The sequence below is a fragment of the Prionailurus viverrinus genome, chromosome B4, assembly GCF_022837055.1.
Source record: "Prionailurus viverrinus isolate Anna chromosome B4, UM_Priviv_1.0, whole genome shotgun sequence".
Lineage (NCBI taxonomy): Eukaryota > Metazoa > Chordata > Mammalia > Carnivora > Felidae > Prionailurus > Prionailurus viverrinus.
The window spans coordinates 67,973,219-67,998,230 of NC_062567.1; the positions used below are offsets into that span (position 1 = coordinate 67,973,219).

At 35.9% G+C, this 25,012-nt stretch overlaps 1 protein-coding gene across 1 annotated transcript in view; it reads right to left on the reverse strand.

The window, feature by feature from the left end:
- ADAMTS20 (ADAM metallopeptidase with thrombospondin type 1 motif 20) overlaps positions 1 to 25,012 on the reverse strand; it is a 177,520-nt gene that overhangs the window by 108,163 nt on the left and 44,345 nt on the right. The window contains exons 5-10 of the mRNA XM_047867224.1: positions 12,410 to 12,493; positions 11,820 to 11,944; positions 10,614 to 10,654; positions 4,871 to 4,976; positions 2,936 to 3,082; positions 838 to 979 (exon numbers count right to left, since the gene is read on the reverse strand). Of these exons, the coding sequence (XP_047723180.1) occupies positions 838 to 979; positions 2,936 to 3,082; positions 4,871 to 4,976; positions 10,614 to 10,654; positions 11,820 to 11,944; positions 12,410 to 12,493 (645 nt within the window). The remainder of the gene's footprint in view (positions 1 to 837; positions 980 to 2,935; positions 3,083 to 4,870; positions 4,977 to 10,613; positions 10,655 to 11,819; positions 11,945 to 12,409; positions 12,494 to 25,012) is intronic.

A 25,012-nucleotide genomic window follows, 5' to 3' on the forward strand; every position in this document is an offset into this window, starting at 1 on the left:
TGTAAATTTTAAAAAATAAAAAATAAAATCAATAAAAATTAAGATAAATAAAAGCATATTAACTCTTTTAAATTATGTTTTTTTAAACAATATTACTATATGGAATATGTTTTGCCCATCTCTGCACCCATGGCTATATAAATTTCACTCATTCAATTCAACAGACACTTAGTTTGTGGCACCTAGTATGTGTCAGATCCTAAACTGACCACTGGAGATGCATATTTCCATGAGTGAATGAATCTGCATTCCTGGTCCAATGATCCTCACAATCTAGTAGTGGATCTAACCTATGAAAAATCCTCAAAGTTCTAAAGTAATTATTTAATGATAACAACAGGCCCTAGATTTTTTTGGATTCAAATCTGTGTAAATTAAAATGTAGTCTACTAAATTCCTGGGTCCTTTAATACAACTAGTTATCAAGACACTTCTGTCTTTAACACCCCCACCCCCACCCCCCAAAATAGTATTTGAAAATAAATATTTGAATGTTTTTAAAACCTGTTTTCTAAATGGGAATACCTGACATAGGATTTTGTGAGAGTTAATGTCGAGCTGTCAGCACAGAGCCTGAAACAGGGCTCAAACTCATGAACCACAAGATCGTGACCTGAGCTGAAGTCGGACACTTAACCGACTGAATCACCCAGGAGCCCCCGAGTTTCCCTGTTTTTAACCCCTTTCGGGCAAACAATCTATGTCTCTAAAAGTTAAAACTTCGAAGATACATTTAGTTCACCTTCTGTTCCAGAGAATAAAAGTACATTTTGAAATATGTTCTAACTTTAACTTTATGGTAGTTTAAAAAACAAAAGAAGGGCCTAATTTTCTTACCAAGTAGGGACATACTTGTGATCCAGGGCCAAACATCAGTTCACACTGCTTGTTCACATCGTACATTAATCCAGGAAGTTGTGAAGACAGATCATATATTCTTCCATTTGGTTTGTCAAGGAGGCATTCCCCATGGCCAGTACTGTACCAAAGACCAAAAATATTGTGAATACAGGTGGACACATAATAGAAGATTCTTCATCACAGTCACTGCTCTACAGTTTCAGAAACAGTATGTTTTTTCATAATTTAAAAGTGAATACATATGAAAGTCGCAAAAAAAAATCCATTTCTCATTTGAGTCCCATAACTGCTTTGAAGGTGTAATTAAAAAAAAAAAGGTGTAAATTCATCAGAATATAATTTATGAAACCCATTTATGTAATCACACTATATTTTTGATCTATTTTGTTGTCCAATAATAATCCCTTCTATTAAATGCCTAAATTCTCAAAATTTTTATATTTTTTTAGTTTACCTTGAGAGAGCAAGAGAAACACACAGCAGGAGCTGGGGAGGGGCACAGAGAGAAGAGGAGAGAGAATCCCAGCAAGGCTCCATGCTGCCAGCCCAGAACCAGACGCCGGGCTCAAACCCAGAAAACCATAAGATCATGACCTGAGCTGAAACCAAGAGCTGGATGCTTAACCAGCTTTGCCACCCTAAGCACTCCCCCCCCCCAAATTGTCAGTATGTTGTAGAAAAAAGTTTTTATATCATTTGAGAAAGTACATTTATAGTTCTCAACAACAAAACAAAGAGCTTCAGCAAGTGTTACGTTGTGTCCACTTCAAAGAGGCAGAGTTTGTGTTTTGGTATTGCTGCTTCCAGGATGCCTGCCTGGTTGTAGACAAGTTAACATGCCAGAGGCTGGGACTCCTCCTCTGCAGTAATAGTGACACTATCCGCCTTGCAAACGGCTATTCAAGGATACATGTAAAGGACTTAGAAAGTGGCAAGTAGGAGAAATATTTGTTGTCCACTTCTGGTTTGTAATGCAGTATTTAGCATATAGGAAACTGAAAATATTCATCCCAACTGGATTAAAAACAACTCATTCCATTACCATAATTTTAAGAAATTTAGCAATTTTTACTGGCTAGAAAGATGTTGTTTCATCCAAAAATGAACATGTAACTTAGGTCAGCTTGTGTGTGTGTGTGTGTGTGTGTGTGTGTGTGTGTGTGTTTAACATTTCCATTGGAGAGAATCCCATTAGCACCATTCAAAAATAAACACATCCCCTGGTATTTTTAACCAATACCTCAGCTAACCATTGAACAAAACTATATACAATTATGTATACAACAGCAATTGTGTATTATGCTTTTAAATCAACTCCCCATACAAGGATAAAAAAAAACTGATCATCTTGGGATTTATGAACATATTACAAAGCATAGTTTCATTTATTTTCATAGTTCTCACAAAAGAGGTAACTAGCAACCACATATACTGGGGATTAGAATATATAAGGAAATGAATATTGCTTTTAAACAAAAAAAATTACTTAGAGCTTGGCCTTGCCTTTTGGCAACTTTCAGTAAGATAGAAACACCATTTGGATAAAAGTGGGGAAGCAGAGAAACGTGGGAGATGGAGATGAGGCAAGAAAAATCGATCTGCCCCCTCTTCAGACCTAGGAAAATCCTCCAGAAGAATATGTAAGCATATAAACTACTCCACATCCCTCTGGCCACAGAGAGCTATTTGGAATACTCAGAGTTGGATCTCAGCTATTGTCTGTCCTTCTAAGGCACCTCAAAACTTGAACCACTTAAGCTCCTCTTATATTACGCAGTACCTACTGAAAAAATTCAAACACGTAAGAAAGCTGTGAATCTAAGTCTCCCCTTAAAAACAAGTTATCCTAATAGAGCTCCCAAATCTAGGTCTGACCTGCCCCCACCAAAATATTTTAGGAGTGAAATGTGTACATACAACTCTTTCCTTGTTTTTAAAAACGCAGTTGTACAAAGTAAACAAATTTAAGCCAAAACTGGACAGAAATTAAATCACTTTAAAATAACAAAGTTCAAAGTCTATAGTCTATTAAATGTTTCGTTATTTAACTAAAGTAATATAACTTTAGACTTACTCTAGGAATTCAGTGATATATTTCTGACTACATTTTGACCAGGTCCAAGGACTTGTGTGGTAATTTAAAGTCGGAGCCATTACATGATATTGGTGTTTAATCCCAGGTTCCTTACATTTAAAACTATCATCATGTGGAACGTTGAATCTAAAAATAAAAACAAAGAATATGAAAATATGTAACAGATCTTAGAAGATAAAATACAAAATTATACTCTTGATCTCTCCCATAAAACATTATAAAATCAGGGTTATCTTCATGTTTAGAAGCACAGGATCTCAAACACTACATTATAACTTTCATCAGTAGCACTATTTGTTGATTCTGACACTAAATTGGAGTCTAAACAATAAAAATGTGGACTCTAGCTTACCTCATCACAAAACTGACAGAGCACTCACATAAGTACTTGCAGGTTTCAACATGCATAGTTGTAAGGGATGTGTGAAGATCAATTACATAAAGGTGTTACCAGTTTCTAGACCACGGACTATGACTACAGTATCAAAATTTCTTTAATCTCTCATTCCTTATCATTTTATAGTGTCTACATGTTTCGTATGAAACAGACTAAGGACTGTTTCTGGTCTGTATTCACTAAGTGATTATTGACCGAATTCGAATAACAAAAACATTCCTCAAGGGCAGCCAAATCTTCCTAAGAGCAAATATATTAAATAATTAGCTGGTCAGCAACAGATCCTATGCCTTCATTTGAGGACCCAAGTATAAACTTGCATTTACAAGGAACATTGAAACCACCTAATTCAGCTCTTTGCCTGCAGAGATTTGTACTTAAATACCAGTCTTTTAATAAAACTACTTACCCATATTCTAAAGACACCTAAAGAGTTTCTCAGGAAGAAAATAAAGGTCTAAGGTGGTATTCTCTGCAAGAGCAGTTTTTCATTAGTTAGTAGCCTTGGCAATCAGCTAATAGTGCTTTCCAGATGTTGCTGCAATGCATCTACACCCCTCAGGTAAGCTCCTGGTCCTATCCTGCACTTTAACAATTTGAGTGTGCACCCTGCTAATAATCATGAAACATAACCACACTGCAGGGGAACTAAAGAGGCATTAGTTTACTAAAAATGGTTTCCACTTGAAATTATCCCTGTTGAATATGCTAATGATGTAAGGTATGACCAGGAAAAGACAGTATATTAAAGAGGGCATTCTAGCCTCAAATCCCTATTAGCAGATGAACAAGAAATCCCAGGAGTGCTGGGGTGCACATTCGGAATCCCTTTCAGAGGATGAGTTTGTAGGGGTTTCTGACTTTCCATGGGAGCTCTGAGGCTATCTCATGGAATCATGGCCTCCATTCTTAGAGCACAGAACCCCAGCAGAACTTATAATAATGCAGGAATGGATAGAACCCTTCCCTAATTTTTAGACACACACACACACACACACACACACACACACACACACACACACACACACACAAACTATGGAGCTGGAAGAATGACTTAAAAATCTTTTAATGATTAAGTAATTCCCACATACCACATTCTCTGCTGGGGCTCTGAGCTTTAAGAGCAAAAGTGAGTTGGTATTGTCATCATTATCAGGAGTTCCCCAGAACCAGAAGCCCCTGCAGGCCCTCCCATAAGATGGTAGAGGACAGTACCTGGTCATGTATGGGGTAACAAGGGATAGAGGCCAGAAGTGCTGGTCATAGTAATCCAATACAGTAAATGAAATAAAAGAATTCCCAAGTGCTAGTTCTTTGCTTAGTCTGTTGATCAGTGCAGCCTGTCTGACCTAACAGATCACAAAAGAGCCAGAGTTAGCATTTCAGGGATGAAAATTATACTAACAATATTTTTTTAAGACATAGAGCTGCTAATTACTCAACTGAAGATGGAATTTTAGGTCTTCTATGCAGTGATTACTAGAAAACCTATTACTGAGGTAGCAGAAGGTACTTACACATGGCCAAGTTCGTGGGCTATGGTAAAGGCAGCACTCAGTCCATTTTCTTCACTAATAGAGCAGCTCCGTAAAGGATCACACAGGGTACCTAATTCTGCTAAACCTGAAAAATTTCATAGTTGTATTTGAAAATGGGAAACATCAAATCATAAATAAAACATTTACTATGGGCATTACTACTTAGAAATGGATGCAAGGAAAAAAAAGGATGTAGAGTTGGCTGTTAATACCACATAAGGAAAGATGTGTTTTTTAACGTGAAGGAAAAAAAGAACAGAATGATTTATCTGCAGTTGAAACATTTTTTACCAATTCCTGGATTTTGCTGAAGAAAATAATTCAAAATATGGGGCAAACAAGTGTTTAAAAAAAAAAGGAAGAGGAAAAAGTATTTGTTATACAAAGGATGAAGTTTTAGGCCCCATTAGTGTGGATACTAGAAAAGGCAATGAATGTTTAAATTGGTAATCGAACTAATACAGAAAATACACCACTATATTAAATTTTCATTTTAAAAACTTTTGAGGCAGCATATAATTAATTATAATGAGTGAATGTATGTTAGGTGCATAGAATAGCACCTGGTATCTAATATATATTAAATAAAATAGGATTCATATATTAAGGGCACCCAATAATTTTGTATTTTAGCTAAAGAAGGTTTATTAAGATAGATTTACTCTTTAAGATAAAGGATATCATGTCATGCCAATGTGCAGTATGAACTGACTGAACAAAAAGAATTAGAGCTGATAGAATCCATGAAAAATAGTCTAGAAGAAATTGACATGAAGTGTTCCTTACAACAATACGTATTACATCAACCAAGTTGGCATTTTCCTTAATAGCATAGTTTTCACTACTACCATCCTCTATTATTTTCTTGTAAACTATCTGCTCTGCTAGGTAAATTCCTTTCATAAGAAAGCAGAATTTTTCATATATAACCCGTTTCTTAATGGAAAGTTTGTACCTTCATAAATTTCTTAATACAGACCTGTATTAACCACTGTGTTTTAACCCCATGTGCCTATATACTATTTCATTCATAAAACTTAAGAACATGGACATTTTCCTAGCACTTAAATTTCGTACCAAGTGTGTGTGTGTGCGCGCTTGCGCACTTTAAAAGATATTGACCTGAGGAATCTAAAAATGCTGGAAAAATTCAGACTAACAAGTTCATTTGCCAATGCTTTTCTCTTTAATAAAAAAGAGTATTTGCTCTTTCTGAACCCACACCCAAAGTCATTGCTTGGGCAAAGCTCCCCACCAAAAGCTTTTTCTTGGTCAGAATCAAGGCCAAAAATGAGTAAGGGAAAAAATAAGATTTAAAGTCAGCTGTCCAAAGTATGAAAGAATTGTTTTCCTTAACTAGGACTTGATGCTTGTATGTGCCATTTGTTTAGTCAATTTTGGCCAATTTTACATTTCTCCTTTACTAAAAGTTAAAACTAACCATTTTAATTGAGTATCTTGCCATTCCCATGCCTCCATTAGTATTTTCAATCTGTTAAATCACTCCATTTCCATATATTCATTTTTAAGGCTGTGCAGGCATTTCAAACAAAATATGGACTCTTATCACCCAAACTTGGTTTCATGCTCAGAGATGGATATATTCTAAGCTAAACATTTTAATCACATAACAGATCTGTGGAAACATGTATTGTGTATGATTGAAGTCCATACTCAAGTATGCCCATAAACAGGCAAGAACAAACAAAATCAAAGTGAATATATAACATTATGGTTCGAAGCAGCTAACTGATGGTTGTGCCTACATTCACTCAAGCGGATATTCGGTTCTATGAAAGTGATCAGAGGTAGGATAAAGTCGTATGGGCCCTAACCTCATACCCATTCCCTGTGTTTGGAAGTTCAAGAAGCTGCACAGAGTCCTCCAATCTAACCACCTTAAAGAATAAAACTCCTTTTGGGGAGCCTGGGTGGCTCAGTCGGTTAAGCGTCCGACTTCAGCCAGGTCACGATCTCGTGGTCCGTGAGTTCAAGCCCCGCATAGGGCTCTGGGCTGATGGCTCAGAGCCTGGAGCCTGTTTCCGATTCTGTGTCTCCCTCTCTCTCTGCCCCTCCCCTGTTCATGCTGTGTCTCTCTCTGTCCCAAAAATAAATAAACGTTGAAAAAAAAACTCCTTTTTAATTTTTTAATGTCTGTTTATTTTTGAGAGAGGGAGACACAGAATCTGAAGCAGTCCCCAGGCTCTGAGCTGTCAGCACAGAGCCCAATGTTGGGCTTGAACTAATGGATTGTGAGATCATGACCTCAGCTGAAGTCAGAAGCTTAAATCCCAGGTGCCCTATAAGTAAAAATTATTTTACAACATACTTTGCAAAAAGTGCTCAGAGACTGGGGCAATGGCATCTACAAAATATAGCAGAAAAATCTCACAATTTTTCCACATATTTTATATGAGAAAATTAAATACTAATACTTGTGTTAATATAAGTTGTGTACCCGCAGGCAAATTACTTGTCCTCATCTATGAAACTGAAAGCTATTCTTAAAGATTTGTTGTGAAGATTGAATGAGTTAAATCACACAAAACCTCACAAGAGTGTATGATACATGGTAAACACTCAAATATCAGCTATCATTATCATGACCCTTGATTTAAAGGATAGTAAGAATACTTTCAGAGAATTAAGAACAAAGCTGGAGGTAACACCATCCCAGATTTCAAACTATACTACAAAGCTACAGTAACCAAAACAGCATGGTACTAGTGTGCATGCACACGCATGTGCACACGCACGTGCGCGCACACACACACACACACATACACACGAATAGAAGAGGATAGCCAGAAATAAACCCACACTCTTATGGGCAATCTATAACAAAGGAGGCAAGAATACAAAATGGGGAAAAGAGTCTCTTCAATAAATGGTATAAACTGAAAAGCTACATTCAAAAAGCCAAAGTGGTCCAGTTTCATACACCATACACAAAAATAAATTCAAAACGGATCAAAGACCTAAGTGCGAGACTTGAAACCATAAAATTCCTAAATGAAAATACAGGCAGTAATCTCTTGGACATTAGCCTTAACATATTTATAGACATGTCTCCTCAGAGACAAAAGCAAAAATAAACTATTGAGACTACACCAAAATAAAAAGTTTTTGCACAGCAAAGAACTCCATCAGCAAAATGAAAAGGCAACCTACTGAATAAGATATTGGCAAATAATATATCCAATAGGGATTAATATCAAAGATATATAAAGAACTCAAAAAACAATCCAGGTAAAAAATGGGCAGAGGACCTGAACAGATATTTTTCCTAAGACGACACACAGATGGCCAACACATGAAATTATGTTCAGCATCACTATTAGGGAAATGCAAATCAAAACCGTATGCGGTATCACCTCATACCAGTCAAAATGGCTAGTATCAAAAAGACAAGAAGTAACAAGCATTGAGAAGAATGTGGAGAAAAGGTAACACTCATGCACTGTTAGTAGAAAGGTAAAATGGTGCAACTGTGGAAAATATGGAGGTTCCTCCCAAAATTAATAGAAATATCACACGATCTAGTAATTCCATTACTAGGTATTTACCTAAACAAAAACACTAATCCAGAAAGATACATGCACTCCTATGCTTATTGCAGCATTATGTACAATAGCCAAGGTATGGAAGCAACTCAAGTGCCTATTAATGGATAAATGGATAAAGAAGCTGTAGTGTACATATACGATGGAATATTAGCCATAAAAAGAAGAAAATGTTAAAAATTTGCAACAATACGGACGGACCTAGGAGGTATTATGCTAAGCAAAATAAGTCATTCAGAGAAAGACAAATACCATAATTTTTTCAAAGAACCAGCTCCTGGTTTCATTGATAGGTTCTACTATTTGAGTTTATATATCACTTATTTCTGCCCTAACCTTAATTATTTCCCCTCTACCACTGGCTCTATGCTTCATTTGTTATTGTTTTTCTAGCTCGTTTAGGACTAAGGTTAGGTTATTTAAGATTTTTCTAACCCAAACTACGATGAGGTATCACCTCACATCTGTTAGAATGGCTAAAATTAACACAGCAAACAGGTGTTAGCAAAGATGCAGATAAAGGGGAACCCTTTGCACTGTTGGTGGGAATGCAAACTGGTGCAGCCACTATGCAGAACAGTACGGAGGTTCCTCAAAAAGTTAAAAATAGAACTATGACCCAGCAATTGCACTACTAGATATTTACCCCAAGGATACAATAACACAGATTCCAAGGAGTACATGTATCCAGATGTTTGTAGTGGCATCATCTACCATAGCCAAATTATGGAGAAAGCCTAAATATCTATTGACCAATGAATGGATAAAGTTGTGATTGGTGTTTGTGTGCATATATACATATGTACACATACAATGGAGTATTACTCAGCCATCACAAAGAATGAAATCTTGCCATTGGCAATGATGTGGATGGAGGTAGAGTGCTACAGACTAGGCAAAGTCAGTCAGAGAAAGACAAATACCATATGATCTCACTCACATGTGGAATTTAAATGAAACAAATGAACATGGCAGTGGAGGGAAGAAAACCAAGAAATACATTCTTAACTGTAGAGAATGGATGGTTACCGGAAGGGAAGTGGGCAGGGAGGGGTTAAATAGGTGATGGGGATTAGGGAGGGCACTTGCTGTGAGGAGCTTTGGGTGTTTTATGGAGTGTTGAATCGTTAGATTCTACACCTGCAACTAATACTACACTGTATTAACTGGAATTTAAATGAGAACTTAGAAAATAATTTTTAAAACTTAAAATAAGCAGTAAGAAAATGACTAACACCAAAAAATAGGAAAAATGGGTCTTATTTCATTTCTCAAAAGAAGTACGAATGGCCAGTAGCTATGAAAAGATGTTCAAATTCAATAATCATGGAGCTGAAAATTACTACTATAATGAAATTACATTAAAATGGCAAAAATGATAATTCTCTAGATACCTTATGTTGATAAGGACATAATCAAAAGCAATGTTTAGAATAAACTATTGATAAAGGTGCAAATTGGTACAACCATGTGAAGATATACCAAAGTTGAACATTAGCACATTTAATGACTAACAGTTCAATTGTAGAATATACACTAGATTTTAAAGTGAAATTCGTAATGAAAAACTGGAATTGGCCAAAATATCCACCGATAGCATGTAGATATGTAAACTAAGGAGAAAATATTACACAGCAGTGAGAATTCATGAACTACAACCACTATGCTCAAAAAGCAAAATCGAACAATTTCTTTTATGAGCACACACACATAGAGAACTGTTTTTCAAAAGATGAAAGTAACTGGGACATACAGAATTCATGGTATTGGCTACTGACTGGAGGCATGCAAAAAGGATAGAGTAAGGACTTAGCACAGGCCATATGATAGTATTAAGTTTCGGCTCTTAAATCTGGTGGTAGATTTATGGCTGTTCGTTTTGTTTTTTTGCTTTAAATCTGCATATAGTTTATATGTTATTTTGTGTGGATCAAATATTACATAACTAAACACTTCATGTCCAGCTTTGCACGACACTTGATATTTAGCAATGGGCACCATATTTGCTGTTCTTCTTTAAAATTATTGAAGCAGAAGCTAATAACGACCATCATTACGACAATCAAAAGGACTACAATGTAAAATAAAAGGAAAAGAAACATTTTAAACAATTCAGGAAATAATTATGTAAGTTGTATTTAATTTGCAAAATAACTTACCTAATGTGTCACATTTCTCCCTAGCTCCACAAATGTCTTCCCTTAAAACAAAAAATTTTGAAACATTTTCAGCAAAGTTTTTTGCAACAATTCAAAACAAAGATAAAGAAGTTTAAACTGTAATATGACCATTACCATCAACTGCCTTCCAAATCCGGGTCTTAAACTCTCAATAATTTAAACCCAAGGTATACACCTCTTGTATATATCAATAAGCAATAGAAGCTATAGAAGAGAGTCTGCTGTGAATAGTTGAAGCTTTAATCAAGTTCAGTAACAAGCTTTCTAATTACATTTTTCACCTCTGCCTTTACTTATGCAGTACATGTAAGAGAGTTTACCCTTTCCTTGATGCTTCCGCATCACAATGAGCTGCAGTGATTATTCTCCACGACAAATAGGGATGTTTTCAGATATCACCAACTTGGTTTTGTTTTGTTTTTCCTTCTGCATTACTTAGTCCCTAACCCATCTGACAATTCTCTGGTCTTTCCTACATGTCAGCTATTTTACATGGACTGAGGGTTTCATTTCAGGGTTCTAGAAAGCAGATTATGAGTCTGACCCCTAAATGGAAGAATTATTTCCTTCTGTCAACCAACCAGCCAATCCTAAAATCTAATTATTCTGGTAACCAGTGTTGCTGAAGCAAAGGCATGAATTAACCATGGAGAGTGGTGCTTGTAAAATGGATATTTTTTAATAGCATAAGTTGTTTTTAGTAAGTAAGCACATTAAGACCCTTGCAAATACAGTCTAGCAATTAAGATATGTATTGAGCATCAAAACAATAGGTTTGTTTTTTTTTTCTTTTTAAAGTAAAAGTAGCCAAAAAAGTAGGCAACCAGTTAAAATTCAAAAGCTCTTCCAAGTGATTGAAGTATCAAGTGGGGAAGGAACATAACCTGTTTTCAGTTCCATAACTATGTTTGTTTCCAAATATTTTTCCTAGTTCTGTCACTAATAAGGAAATTACTTTGTTTGGGTCAGTTCACTCCTCAGCAACCTAACATTGCTAATTTCCTAAGGAATCCATTTGCATTTTGGTCTGCAAGAACAATGTTTTCATTCAACAGTATCTTTTGCAAGACAAGTTCTTAGAGAACGCTTCCATGTATCGATAAAGAAGGTAACAAGAAATAGCAGTGATCACGCAGGACAGAAAGGTAAACCACTGTAGTGGGAAGGTTATTTCTAAAACTGTACCTAGTGATAAGAACAGCAGTGTCATGGTGAGAAGGGTGAGCATCATCAAGAACATTCTGAGTTTGCTGCCATAAACAAAAGTTACGCAATGTGGTAGCTGCATTGTAACTGATGACTGGTCCTTCCTGCACACAAAAAAATAAAAAAAGGAATTTAATAATACATTAAAACATCCATATCCTCTTTTCTCCAAGCTTGTCAGCATCCTCGTAGTTTATCAAATAGCATTTTCAGAAGCAGATAAAGTGACACCTGTCCTTCATATTTTTAAAAAAATATCTTAGCAATATTTAAAACATCAGGATCAAAACGGAATCTAGTGAGACCTTTTCCATGAAACCATCTAATATTTAGAATCAAAAAATTTGTAAAAACTGTTGTAAATCCTTCAAGGGTAGGATTACTAAAGGGAGTACTTAGTTGTTTTTAAATTATTATTTCCTTTTATTTCCACCACAAAGTAAGTCAATCACTCCCATTCAAGTTTTTGAATGTAAATTTTTAGAAATATCTCATTTCTAGTAACAGTTTTGTGATCTGTATGTAAAGTCTACTACTATTAAGGACACTAACTTCAACCAGTTTCTTACCTGTTCATTATGAATTACAACTAATTTCACGATTACTATGTTGATAAGATTTCCAATACTTGAGTCCTTGTAGATTGCTGCAACCTACAAGGGAAAACAAAATGTTTCACATTCTACAAGGTTAATCCTACATCAGAGTTCATTTCTAGTTCTTGATAGAACTGCACTTTACTATTGACCTTTTAAGAGCTGTGGTATGAAAATATGTTCTTAGTGTTAGGATCTTATTACATATGCTTTCAGATTTTATAAGACAGCCCTTCAGATGTCGTACATGTAAATTTTGATGTATTACCTGCTAAAAAATTATAGTATTTACTTTAGAAAGTGTAAGATCAGATACCTAAATGAGTTATTTCTTCTCAAAAGTAAACTGAATCCAGTCCTAGAACATCAATTGTCTGACCTACCTGCACAGTGTCATCTCCCAGGGACCTTTTCACAAATACTGATGCCCAGGCCACATCTCTTACCAATTAAATCAGAATCTCTGGGGTTGAGACCCAGGCATCAGTATACCTTCAAAATTTTCCCAGTATTTTTTTTAATGATTCCCATGTGAAACCAAGTTTGAGAAACAGCAACCTTAACCCTATTACTGAGACCGGTCCATGTATCAGCAGCATCTGTATCACCTGGAGCTTATCAGAAATGCAGAATCGCAGGCCCCGCCATGAACTAGTGAATCAAAATCTGCATTTTAACAAAATCAAGTAATTTGAGCACTCGGAACTTGGAAAATACCCTTGAGGATTCAGCAGGAATTTCACTTCATTCTGTGCCACACTCCCTAATTTACATGACCATTATACTCCATAGAGAAGTTTTAACTAATATTTTCCAAAATGGCTGTATAGTTCCAATTCTGAATATGCTTAGAATTTTTAATGGTTAGCATTCCTGGAATCCATGGGGACTGATTCATCTAAAATCACATAAGAAACCCGACAAGAGGTCACAGGTCGATAGGCAGGTCACCACCTGGTCTTTAATTTTCCAAAACTGAAAAATGAAATTCCATGAGGTCCTCTACATGGGCTCAGTTTATGATTCTTGGTTAAGGTGCTAATTCACTAATTTATCTCTTCTTGTACCCATCATAGCGGTTTCTGCTGCAGTAGTGTCTTCCATGTTCAGTGCCTCTTTCACTCAAGACAATCCCCTCAGGACCTGGGCCACCTGTGCAATGAAAGTCATTTCCAAACATAGGTAGTAATCTCTTTGACAATGGCCTTAGTAACATTTTTCTTGATAGGTCTCCCTAGGCAAGGGAGAAAAAAGCAAGATTAAAGGACTAAGACTACGCTAAAATAAAAAGCTTTTGCACAGCAAAGGGCATCATCATCAAAATTAGACAGAAACCTAATATTTACAAATAATATATCCATTGGGGATTAAGTATCAAAGATATATCAAGACCTTAAAAAACCATCTGATTAAAGTAGGGCAGAGGACCTCAAGAGACATCTTTCCAAAGATGACATATACATGGCCAACAGACACATGAAAAGATGCTCAACATCACTAATCAGGGAAATGGACACCCAAACCACATCACTTTACATCTATCAGGAATAGCTAATATCAAAACGACAAGAAATATCAAGTGTTGGTGACGATATGGAGAAAAAGGAACCTTTGTGGACACAGTTGGTGTAAATGTAAACTCGTTGCAACCACCGTGGAAATCAGTATAGAGATTTGTCAAACAAAAACAGAAATACTTTGCAATGCAGTTTCCACTACTGGCTATTTACCCAAAGAAAACCCTAGTTCAAAAGGGTAGGTGCACTTGTGTTTATTACAGCATTATTTACAAGAGCCAAGATATGGAAGCAATCTGTGTCCACTGATAGATGAATAAAGACATCATTTTATACATATATGTGTGTGTGTGTATAATAGTATTACTCAGGCATAAAGAGGAGATCGTGCCATTTGCAACAACATGGGAGGAACTTAGCGAGTATATTGCTAAGTGAAAGAAGTCAGGCAAAAGACACTTATAAGTGGAACCTAAAAAGCAAAACCAAGCATTAATAAACCCATAAATACAGAGGACAAACAGGTGGTTGACAGAAGGGAAGAAATAGGCAAAATGAGTGATAGGGTGGGAGGTACAGGCTTCCCATTATGGAATAAGTCAGGAGGATGAAAGGTACTGCATAGGGAATATGGTCAATGGCATTGCATGGTGAACTATGGTAGCTACACGTGAACACAGCATAACATGTAGAGTTGTCAAATCACTGTCGTATACTTGAAACTGATACAGCATTCTTTGTCAACTATACTTAAAAATTTCTGAAACCTGGATCACCATCTCCTGGACCACGACCCAGACCAAGATAGCAATTGCTTCAGGAGATACTACTTGCCCCACCCTTTTGATTAACATTCAACATCTACACCTTGCTTTAATCCAGAGACAGGGAAGACACGGACCCCAACCTTGTGGACCTTAGAGTTTGCTGGAAGTACTAGTGGTGAAGTCCTCATTCCATCAGCCAAAGAGCTGTTTCAATAGAATGAATCACCTACACAACTGCTCCAGTTTTGTTTTTGGTTTTTTTTTGTTTTTTGGGTTTTTTTTGCTACATGGAATAATGACCAGAGCAAGAGCCAAAAACATCTCTGGAAATGCTGACACTGCAGGGTCACCAGGGACTTCAATACACTTTCCAGAACTTTATTGTTTTAGCTGTGCAGCCATAGGCATTTACAGGTTGGTTATTTCTACCTACAGTGGTGCCTTTAGCAGAAGTTGTGGTCTTCTGGCATTGAGAGTAAGTACGGGGACAAATCGTTGGCCATTTCAAGCAGGTCTGTTAGCCCCGCAGCACTGCTCACTTGAAAATGGGAGCTGTGGAAACTGGTAGCCAAATTGGTATTTTCCATGCAACTTAAGAAAGTACATACTTCCCATGGAAAACAAAGTATACCCACACTTCAGACTTATCCTTTGATTCAGTGAGTTTAACATTGGATGCTTTTCTAAGTCCAATTACAAAAGAGAACAATACACCTCAGGTTTATGCTCAAAGGCTCTCTTCCACTTAAAAATGAACAGTTGTAAAGACTTCTAGGTCACAAGAGACCATGCATTCTCCGTACTTCACATAGGAAAGAGCTTAAGTACTATGAATTATCTACAGGACTAATTTCTTCACTCATTACTCGAAATAGGTGGACTACAAGTGACAATCTGGATGTTATGAATTTATTTTGTAGGTGATACTATGTAATATTGAGTTTAAGAAACAGATGTTGCACCTTTATTGAAAAGTAACCAATCTGTAAGATACGGTATATACACATATATAGATGTATACATACATCTATGTGTATGTACATATACATACACACAATGTAAGATTACTAAGCCATACAAAAGAATGAAATCTTGCCATTTGCAATGAATGGATGGAGCTACAGAGTATTATGTTAATCAGAATAAGTCAACCAAATACCAATACCCTATGATTTTAGGTGTGTGGATTTTAAGCAAACAAATGAGCAAAGGGGGGAAAAGAGGCAAACCAAGAAACTCTTAATTACAGAGGACTGATGGTTACCTGAAGGGAGGTGGGGGGTGGGGGGTGGTGGTGAAATTGATGATGCGGATTAAGGAGTACACTTGTGATGAACACAGAGCAATGTATAGAAATGTTGAATCACTATGTTGTACAAGTGAAACTAACATATTATAATGCAGGTTAACTGAAATTTATTTTTTAAAAATTTTTTTTTCAACATTTATTTATTTTTGGGACAGAGAGAGACAGAGCATGAACGGGGGAGGGGCAGAGAGAGAGGGAGACACAGAATCGGAAACAGGCTCCAGGCTCTGAGCCATCAGCCCAGAGCCCTATGCGGGGCTCGAACTCACGGACCGCGAGATCGTGACCTGGCTGAAGTCGGACGTTTAACCGACTGCGCCACCCAGGCGCCCCAAGTTAACTGAAATTTAAATGAAAACAAAAATATAACCTCATTCGTCCTCAGGTAAAACATACAAAAAACAGTTCAACTTAATTCTTTGCACAATCTCCCCAAAAAACCCTCAGGTTGATACTTTGCTTTTATGCTAAAATGCTATCATTGAGTAATTAAGGGCATCCTATTTAGTTGTATGCATTTCCTGTTTTATGTATAGACCTTCATAATGTGCTTACATTCAACGTATGCTCCTTTTACTTTATGTGTATATTTAAAAGTGTTACTGTGTAAGTATTCAGTTAAACTGAATTATGAAGCAGGCAGATGACAAGGACCATTTAGTCAGAGGCTTTTGTAATTGACATGTACAATGTGCTTCTCTTATCCCCAAACTACCACCCTCCTATTACATTGCCAAGATGGTAAGGTACCATGTTTGCTACTTTTTCATGACTACATTCATAGATTGGCTTTAGCTCTGACCACTGTATTTTCTAGAAGATCAGAATTCTATTCCCTAAGTCCTTCTAATTAGCTCTTGGTATAAAACTTTCTTTCAGAACCTTGATGTGTTTCATGCCCTAGCCCTGACACTACCACTGCAGACACTTGACCATGGCCTCAGAGAAGTGCTATGCAGCCAGGAGCCCTTGGTTTTAGTTCTAGCTCTATTGCTAGTTACAAGGAAGTTGGTCAGTTCTGGAAATGGACCTCTTTTTGTCTCCGTTCTTGCAACCATGTTGAGGCACCAAGCATCCCTGGTCACCATGCCATAGTGTATTCAATTAGTATTTACCAGATGCTATTGAGGGGAGGAGAGTAGAGGCCATTTGTGTTTTAAAGCACAAAAATCATCCCACGGTTTGAGAAATGTGGAGTAACAAAGTTAAACAGCCTATTTGATACTTTTGTGAAGATACCTAACAAATCCACATTATCTAGGAGAGGTATTTCACACAAATGCTTCAACAGTTTTTTTTTTCCCTTCTTCCCATAGAGCATGTCACATGACTAGTATCCCATTCCATAGACTACACAGTAGAAAAATGCTACATCAGCTTTCTTAGATAACCTTTTGTTCTACAGCACCATGTAATATTGATATATAACTATAATCACTACATATTAGAGTGCTGTATTTTACAACTTTATTGATCTAATTAGAATATATTGAATATTTTATTCTTTAAGTGTTTGTTCCCCTAGCATATCATGTTTATGTTTCTCTCCAATCTCACAAAACAGTACTTCATGGATATTTATAAAAAAAAAAGTAAAGAAATGATATAAATTCTGTTTAAATATTTTAAGAAAATTCTAAGCAAAATACACTTCGTGCAAATAATGAGGTTATTTTCACCATTAACTGACCAACTATTTTGAAATAATTTGTATACACAGCTTCAGCAAATGTATATATGGCATGTTTAGAGGCTGCCTTTTTAAGAAATTATTTAGCCATTTTTAATGGAGATAATTGACATTATATATATATAATCACATATATATAATGAAATCACCATGATAAATCATCACATAGTTCTATTTTCTCTCATGAGAACTCAGATCTACTCCAAGCAATTTCAAACATACAATAGTCACCATATCAACTATTCACCATCCTGTGCATTACATCCCGAGGACTTGTAACTGTTTACCTTTTGATTGCTTTCACCTTCAAAGTCTTCTACACAAAACTGATTTTAACACAGTGAAGAGACTGTTTACAAAGATCACAAATCTTGTCTGATCTTTTTGCTTGAAATTAGAAAATGATATTCCACAACAAAGTAAATATGTGCAAGGAACAAATTTATCCTTATTTACTACATGGAGTACTACCAGAACCAATAATGTAAGTCAACTATACTTCAGCTAAAAATAAATAATCTAAAAATTAAAAATAAGAACACGGAGTTGAAGGAAAAGTGAACATAATGGTCCTACCTGAAGTATGATAGTATATCATTTTTATTTTAGTGTGGCTAAAAATTTCCTCTACCCTGAACATCAGTGAAATCAAAGGTATTAAGTCAGGGTAATCCAAGTGAGGCTTTTGGTTGATAAGTGTCTCCAATAGTAACTGTATTTTAATAAACAGGACTCATTCCTGATGATCACATGATGTGCCTTACATTTACATGATTAATTGTGTAAGAAAGTGAATGTTATCAAGTCAAACCTTTATAAACACAGAGTATAAAAGTCTCTGACCTATAGTATTTTCAAGGTTTATTAAATAAATCACCAAATATCAAACTAAGTTTGTTAAGAAAATAATTGCTCTCGTTACAGATTCTTTGGTTGTTTAGTTATATGTGAATGCCATTTTAGCCTAATACTGTCACCCAAATTCTCTACAGATAAAAGCTTTGGTATTGAAAATAGTTGAACATCTTTGGTCATTTAACACAAACTCTTATTTTATTGGATACACTATACATAATTCCGTTCTTCCCAATTTTCATATTAATGCCAGAATCACTTTGAATAACAGATCACTAAGGTATCCGTACAGCACTATAGTGAATTAAATCACACAAATTTCTCCATCACTGTACTCATTTTGTTGAATTGTTGAAAGTAAAGAAAAAGACAGCACAATTGTCTGTAAGGTTAAGGGCAGTTAATCCTCTAAATGGTGTCCATAATCCATGCGCTCAGTGTTGAAGCATTAAGCTATTTCTCCATTTTATATAGAGCCAACATACAAAAACTTTATCATTTTGAACTTTTCTTTAAATGGTTCACAAACTTCAAGTATAAATCACATTTTCTTGTCTTTTTCCTAAATTACTGTCACCTAGAACATTACCAATATCCTGTGTGTTTGAATAAATGTAGTTAATGCCTCCTTAAAAATGAGGACAAAATGTGCAAAATCTCGGTTTCCTTCCTCAATCGGAAACACATCTGCGACACTTACATGGAGACTGCATTCCTCTTATCACTTCAGAACAATTTTGGAAATGGACTTCATGAGTGGAGATGAAACAAGTTGAACTACACTTGACTATTTCTACAAGGTGTGCCCAACTGTTCCAGTTTGTTAGGACTAAGGGGTCTCCAGGGCCAGGAGTCTCAACCCTAGAACTAGAAAAGTCCCAGGCAAAATAACAAGAGTCTGTCACTCTTGCTCCAAGATTCCATTCACATGGTTTACATCTGCAACTACAGCTATGACCACAGCATTTCACTAATAACATATATACAGAACCATGAAGTCTGACTTTCCTGTATTCTTACTTTAACATTCTTTAGGTTTTTATTTAAATTCCAGTTAGTTAATATACAGTATAAAACTAGTTTCAGGTGTACAATATAGTGGTTCAACACTTCCATATTACACCTGGTGCTCATCACAAGTCCACTCTTTAATCCTGACCTGTTTTTCCCCGTCCTTACCTCCCCCTTCCCTATCCAGTAACCATGCGTTTGTTGTCTACAGTTAACCTGTCTTGGTTTGCCTCTTTTTCCCCCCCCTCTTCCTTTCTTAAATTCCACATATTCTTTTAATGAAAAAGAATGGAGAAGCACTAAACACAGGTAATTTGTCATCTGAACTTTGACCTTTGACAAAGCAAGCATATACAAAACCCAAACTACCTCAAAAGAGAAACTGTCCTAAATTTTTCCTCCTACCTATCTACATTTGGAATGCTCCCCTCTTCCCTAACCCTGCTTCAGTCTATCTCCTTGTGAATGAAAGCTCAACACAACCAGCTGACTACATCTACAAACATCTCATCTTCAACTGCAATTGGCTCTCCTAGTAGGACTACGGGTCTAGGAAGTAACATGTGCATATATTGGGCTACTGTTTCAAGCAATCTGAGAAGCTGATTTACTTTCTATGAAGTCAGAAGAAGGTCTGTTTTGCCCTTTATCAACTGTGACTTTATGTCACAGTATCTTCTCCAAACAATGATTATATTGATTTTTATGTGAAATACAGGTACCACAACATTTCTGAGTATGCCAGTATTGCCAAAGCTGTGTGGCTATTTCCTTCTTCTAGTCATTATTTCTACAGCATGGATATCAGAGTTACCCATAATTAAACAGGCTTCAAAATCTGTCACCTTTACAAAATCTAGTGTTTTCCTTGGGAATCTCTACCCTCCTTCCCACAATTTTCTTAATGACTATCTCCTTTACCTGCATAAATTTACTAAGTTTATCTTACACTGTTCCATATACCTGATACAATTTCCTACATTATATCAACTGACATCTTCCAGGCCTATACTCTCATTAGAATCCCCTCATAATGAGCTTTCCAAACTCAGATGTAGATAGTTATACGTCTAGATAATTACACTTTTCATTACTTCAGATTCAGAAGTAAAAACATGTTATCAGGATAAATTTCCACGTATTGCTCTGTTTTCATTTTAAAAACTCAGGTCAACAAATGTCCTATTATACACAATTCAGAAATAACTTTGAGTCATCTATTACAATGTCATGCATTCTGAAAAAGAGTACTACTTTTTTTTAACATCAATTTATTATTGAGAGACTGAGCATGAGCATGGGAGGGGCAGAGAGGAGGAGACCCAGAATTCAAAGCAGGTTCCAGGCTCCGAGCTGTCAGCACAGAGCCCAACGTAGGGCTTGAACTCGCAGACTGGGAGATCATGACCTGAGCCAAAGCCAGACACTTAACCGACTGAGCCACCCAGGCACCCCCAAAAAATTATTACTTTAATCACTTATTTGTTTTATTTTTCATGAACTATTGAATGCCTACTTGGTACCAGATACTATACTTAGGCAACATGGGCCATTTATTCTTAGCACATCTAAGAATTTAAGGTAAAATGTTATATATAAGGAAAAAAACAGGGTCTTATCTTCAAATAACAATGTACTGAACTGGACATTTCTAGCCAAGAAAAATTTACAATAAACAATAGATGTATCCTGGCCATGTCTGTTCCATCAAGTAGATCTAAATTCCTTACATGTGAATATAGGTACTTCCAGCCATGAGATATGTTCCGATAACCTGAATCTGTATAAATAGGTGACTATATAACTCATTAATTAAACCAGGGGACTCTTGAGCATGAAAGATGCTTTTAGTAATTACTCCAAAAGAACAGGCCTAAATCCAGAAGAGTCCAGACAACAGATTTAAGTATGTGTATGTATTTGGTATATATAAGATATAGAGTTCTACCACTGTAGAACTAGTCTGGGTCCTTCACTAGGTCTGGAATTCTGTTCCAGGATACTGCCACCACCCCTACTCAAAATAGATGTTAATATCAGGTCAAGAACTCTGATAGCTACTGTGATCTTACATTCCAAATTTGCTAAAGCAGCTCTCTAATAGCCTGTCCTTTAATCTTCATAAATACATTTATAATGTAAAGTGTCATTTTGTCTCAATGAAAATGAAAACAATAGTCCCAAATCTTTGGGATGCAGTAAAAGTGGTCCTAAGAGGGAAGTTTATAGCAATACAGTTCTACCTTTCTACCAGAAGAAAAATCTTGAACCACCTACCTGTATACCACCTAAAGGAGCTAGAAAAAGAAACAACCCAAAACCAGTAGAAAGGAAATGATAAAGAGTATAAATAAGTAATATATAAAACTAAAAAAATACAACAGATAAATGAAACCAGGAGCTGGTTCTTTGAAAAGATCAACAAAATTGATAAACTTCCAGCCAGACTCATTTAAAAAAAAAAAAAAGTGCAGAAAAAGTCATAAATATCACAAATTAAAGAGGAACAAAACCAAAGAAATACAGACAACTGTAAGAGGAGATTATGAAAACTCATGCCAACAAATTGAACCAAGAAACAATGAATTCCTAAAAACATAACCTACCAAAACTGAAGCAGGAAGAGTAGAAATTTGAACAGATCGATTACCAGCAATGAAATTGAATCAGTAATCAAAAAACTCCCATTAAAAGTCTAGAACAGTTGGTTTCATAGGAAGATTCTGAACATTTATAGTTAATACCCATTCTCCTCAAACTATTCCAAAAAAAGGGGAAAAAAAAAGGAAATTCATTCTGTAAGGTCAGTATCAACCAGATATCAAAACCAGATAAAGACACCACACACACACACACACACACACACACACACACACACACACACACACACAGAACTAGAGGCCAGTATCTCTGATGAAAACACATGTAAAAATGCTCAACAAAATACTAGCAAACTGAATCCCATGATACATTGAAAAACCATTCACCATGATCAAGTACGATTTATTCCTAGGATACAAGGTGGTTCAATATTTGTAAATAAATCAACGTGATACATCACATTAAGGATAAAAACCGTATCATCATTTCAACAGATACAGATATAGCATTTGACAAAGTACAACATCCATTCATAAAAACCCTCAACAAAGCAGGCTTAGAGAGAACATACCTCAACATCGTAAAGGCCCTATATAAATAACCACAATTAACAACATTCAACAGGGAAAAACTGAGCTTTTCAACCAAAGATCAGGAACAAAACAAGGATGTCTACTCTCATGACTTCTATTCAACATAGAAGTAAGTCCTAGCCACGGTAATTAGGCAAGAAACAAAATAATAGGTATCTAAATTGTTAAGAAATAAAACTTACACTAGTTGCAAATCTAGTGATACCATATGTAGAAAACCCTAATGAGTCCAAAAAACTAGAATAAGTGAATTCAATAAATTTGCAAGATTCAAAAATCCATGTACAGAAATCTGTTGCATTTTTATACATGAATAAAGCAGGATACATAGAAGAACACAATCCCATTTATATCAGCACTAAAAATAATGAAGTATCTAGGAATAAACTTAATCCAAGAGGTGAAAGACCTTTATTCTGAAAACTATAAAACAGATTAAATAAGTTCAAGAAAATCTAAAGAAATGGAAAGACATTTTATACAGGTTGCAAGAACAAATCTTTTTAGAATGTTTATAGTACCCAAAGCAATCTATGGATTTAATACAATCCATATCAAAATACCACCAATGATTTTTCACAGAGAGAGAACAATCCTAAAATTTCTATGAGACAGATAAAGACCCTGGTAGCCAAAGCCATCTTGAAGCAAATAAAACTGGAGGTATCCTAATTCCAGACTTCAAGTTATATTAAAAAGCTGTAGTAATTAAAACAGTACTGTACTGGCATAAAAATAGACCTATAGATCAATAGATCCAAATACAGAACTCTGAAATACACCCATAGTTATATGGTCAATTAATCTTTAACAAAACAGGAAAGAACATCCAATGGGAAAAAGACGGTCTCTTCAACCAATGGTGTTGGGAAAACTGGACAGCGACATGCAAAAGAATAAAACTGGATCCTTTCTCACACCAGGTACAAAAATAAATTCAAAATGGATCAAAGACCTACACATAAGACACGAAACCATAAAAATCCTAGAAGAGAGCACAGGAAGCAATTTCTCTGACGTCAGTCTAACAGTTTTTTTTCACATAGGCCTCCTGAAGCAAGGGAAATAAAAGCAAAAGTAAACCATTGGGACATCAAAATAGAAAACTCTGCAGAGCAAGGGAAACCAACAACAAAACTAAAAACCAACCTACAGAAAGGGAAAAAAGCTATTTGCAAATGGCATATCCATGTATGAGTATGGATGTATATATATCCAAAATACATAAAGAATTGATTCAACAGCCAAAAAAACTACATAATCCAATTTTAAAAATGGGCAGAAAACATGAACAGGAATTTCTCCAAAGACATACAGATGGCCAACAGACATGCTCAAAATTTCTCATCCGGGGAAATGCAAATCAAAACTACAAGGGGTTATCAACTCACACCCATCAGAATGGCTAAAATAACACAAGAAACAAGTGTTGGTGAGGATGTGGAGAAAAAGGAACTCTCTTGCACCACTGGTGGGAAAGCAAACTAGTACAGCCACTATAGAAAAAAGTGTGGAACTTCCTCAAAAAGTAAAAATAGAACTGCCCTATGATCCAGTAATTGCCCTACTGGGTACTTACCCCCCAAAACACCTAAACACTAATGCAAAGTGACACATGCACTCCTATGTTTATTGCAGCATTATTTACAAAAGCCAAGTTATGGAAGCAGCCCAAGTGTTCACTGATAAATGAATGGATAAAGAGGTGGTGTGCATGTGTCTGACATACACACGTAATGGAATACTACTTAGCCATAAAAAAATGAAGCCTTGCCATTTGAAACAACATGGATGGAGCTGGAGTATAATGCTAAGCAAATTAAGTCAGAAAGAAATATGATTTTATTCACGTGTGGAATTTAACAATGAGCAAAGGTAAAAAAATAAAAAATAAATAATAAAAAAAAAAAGAAGACAGACTCTTAACCATAGAGAACTAAGGATTACCACCAGAAAAGGAGGTGGGTGAAATCGGTGATGGAGATTAAAGAGTACACTTATCATGATGAGCACTAAGTATTGAACTGTTGAATATTCACCTGAAAACTAATAGAACACTACGTTAACAATATATTAAGCTGGAATTAAAATTAAAAACCTTAAAAATATCATTTATTCCAATTTCTGACTTGACAAGTATAGCAATAGCAAAATAGTTTCCATTCCTTCTGTGCAGAAATAAGATTTAAAAATCAGATTGGGGGGTGGGGAGGCACACCTGGGTGGCTCAGTC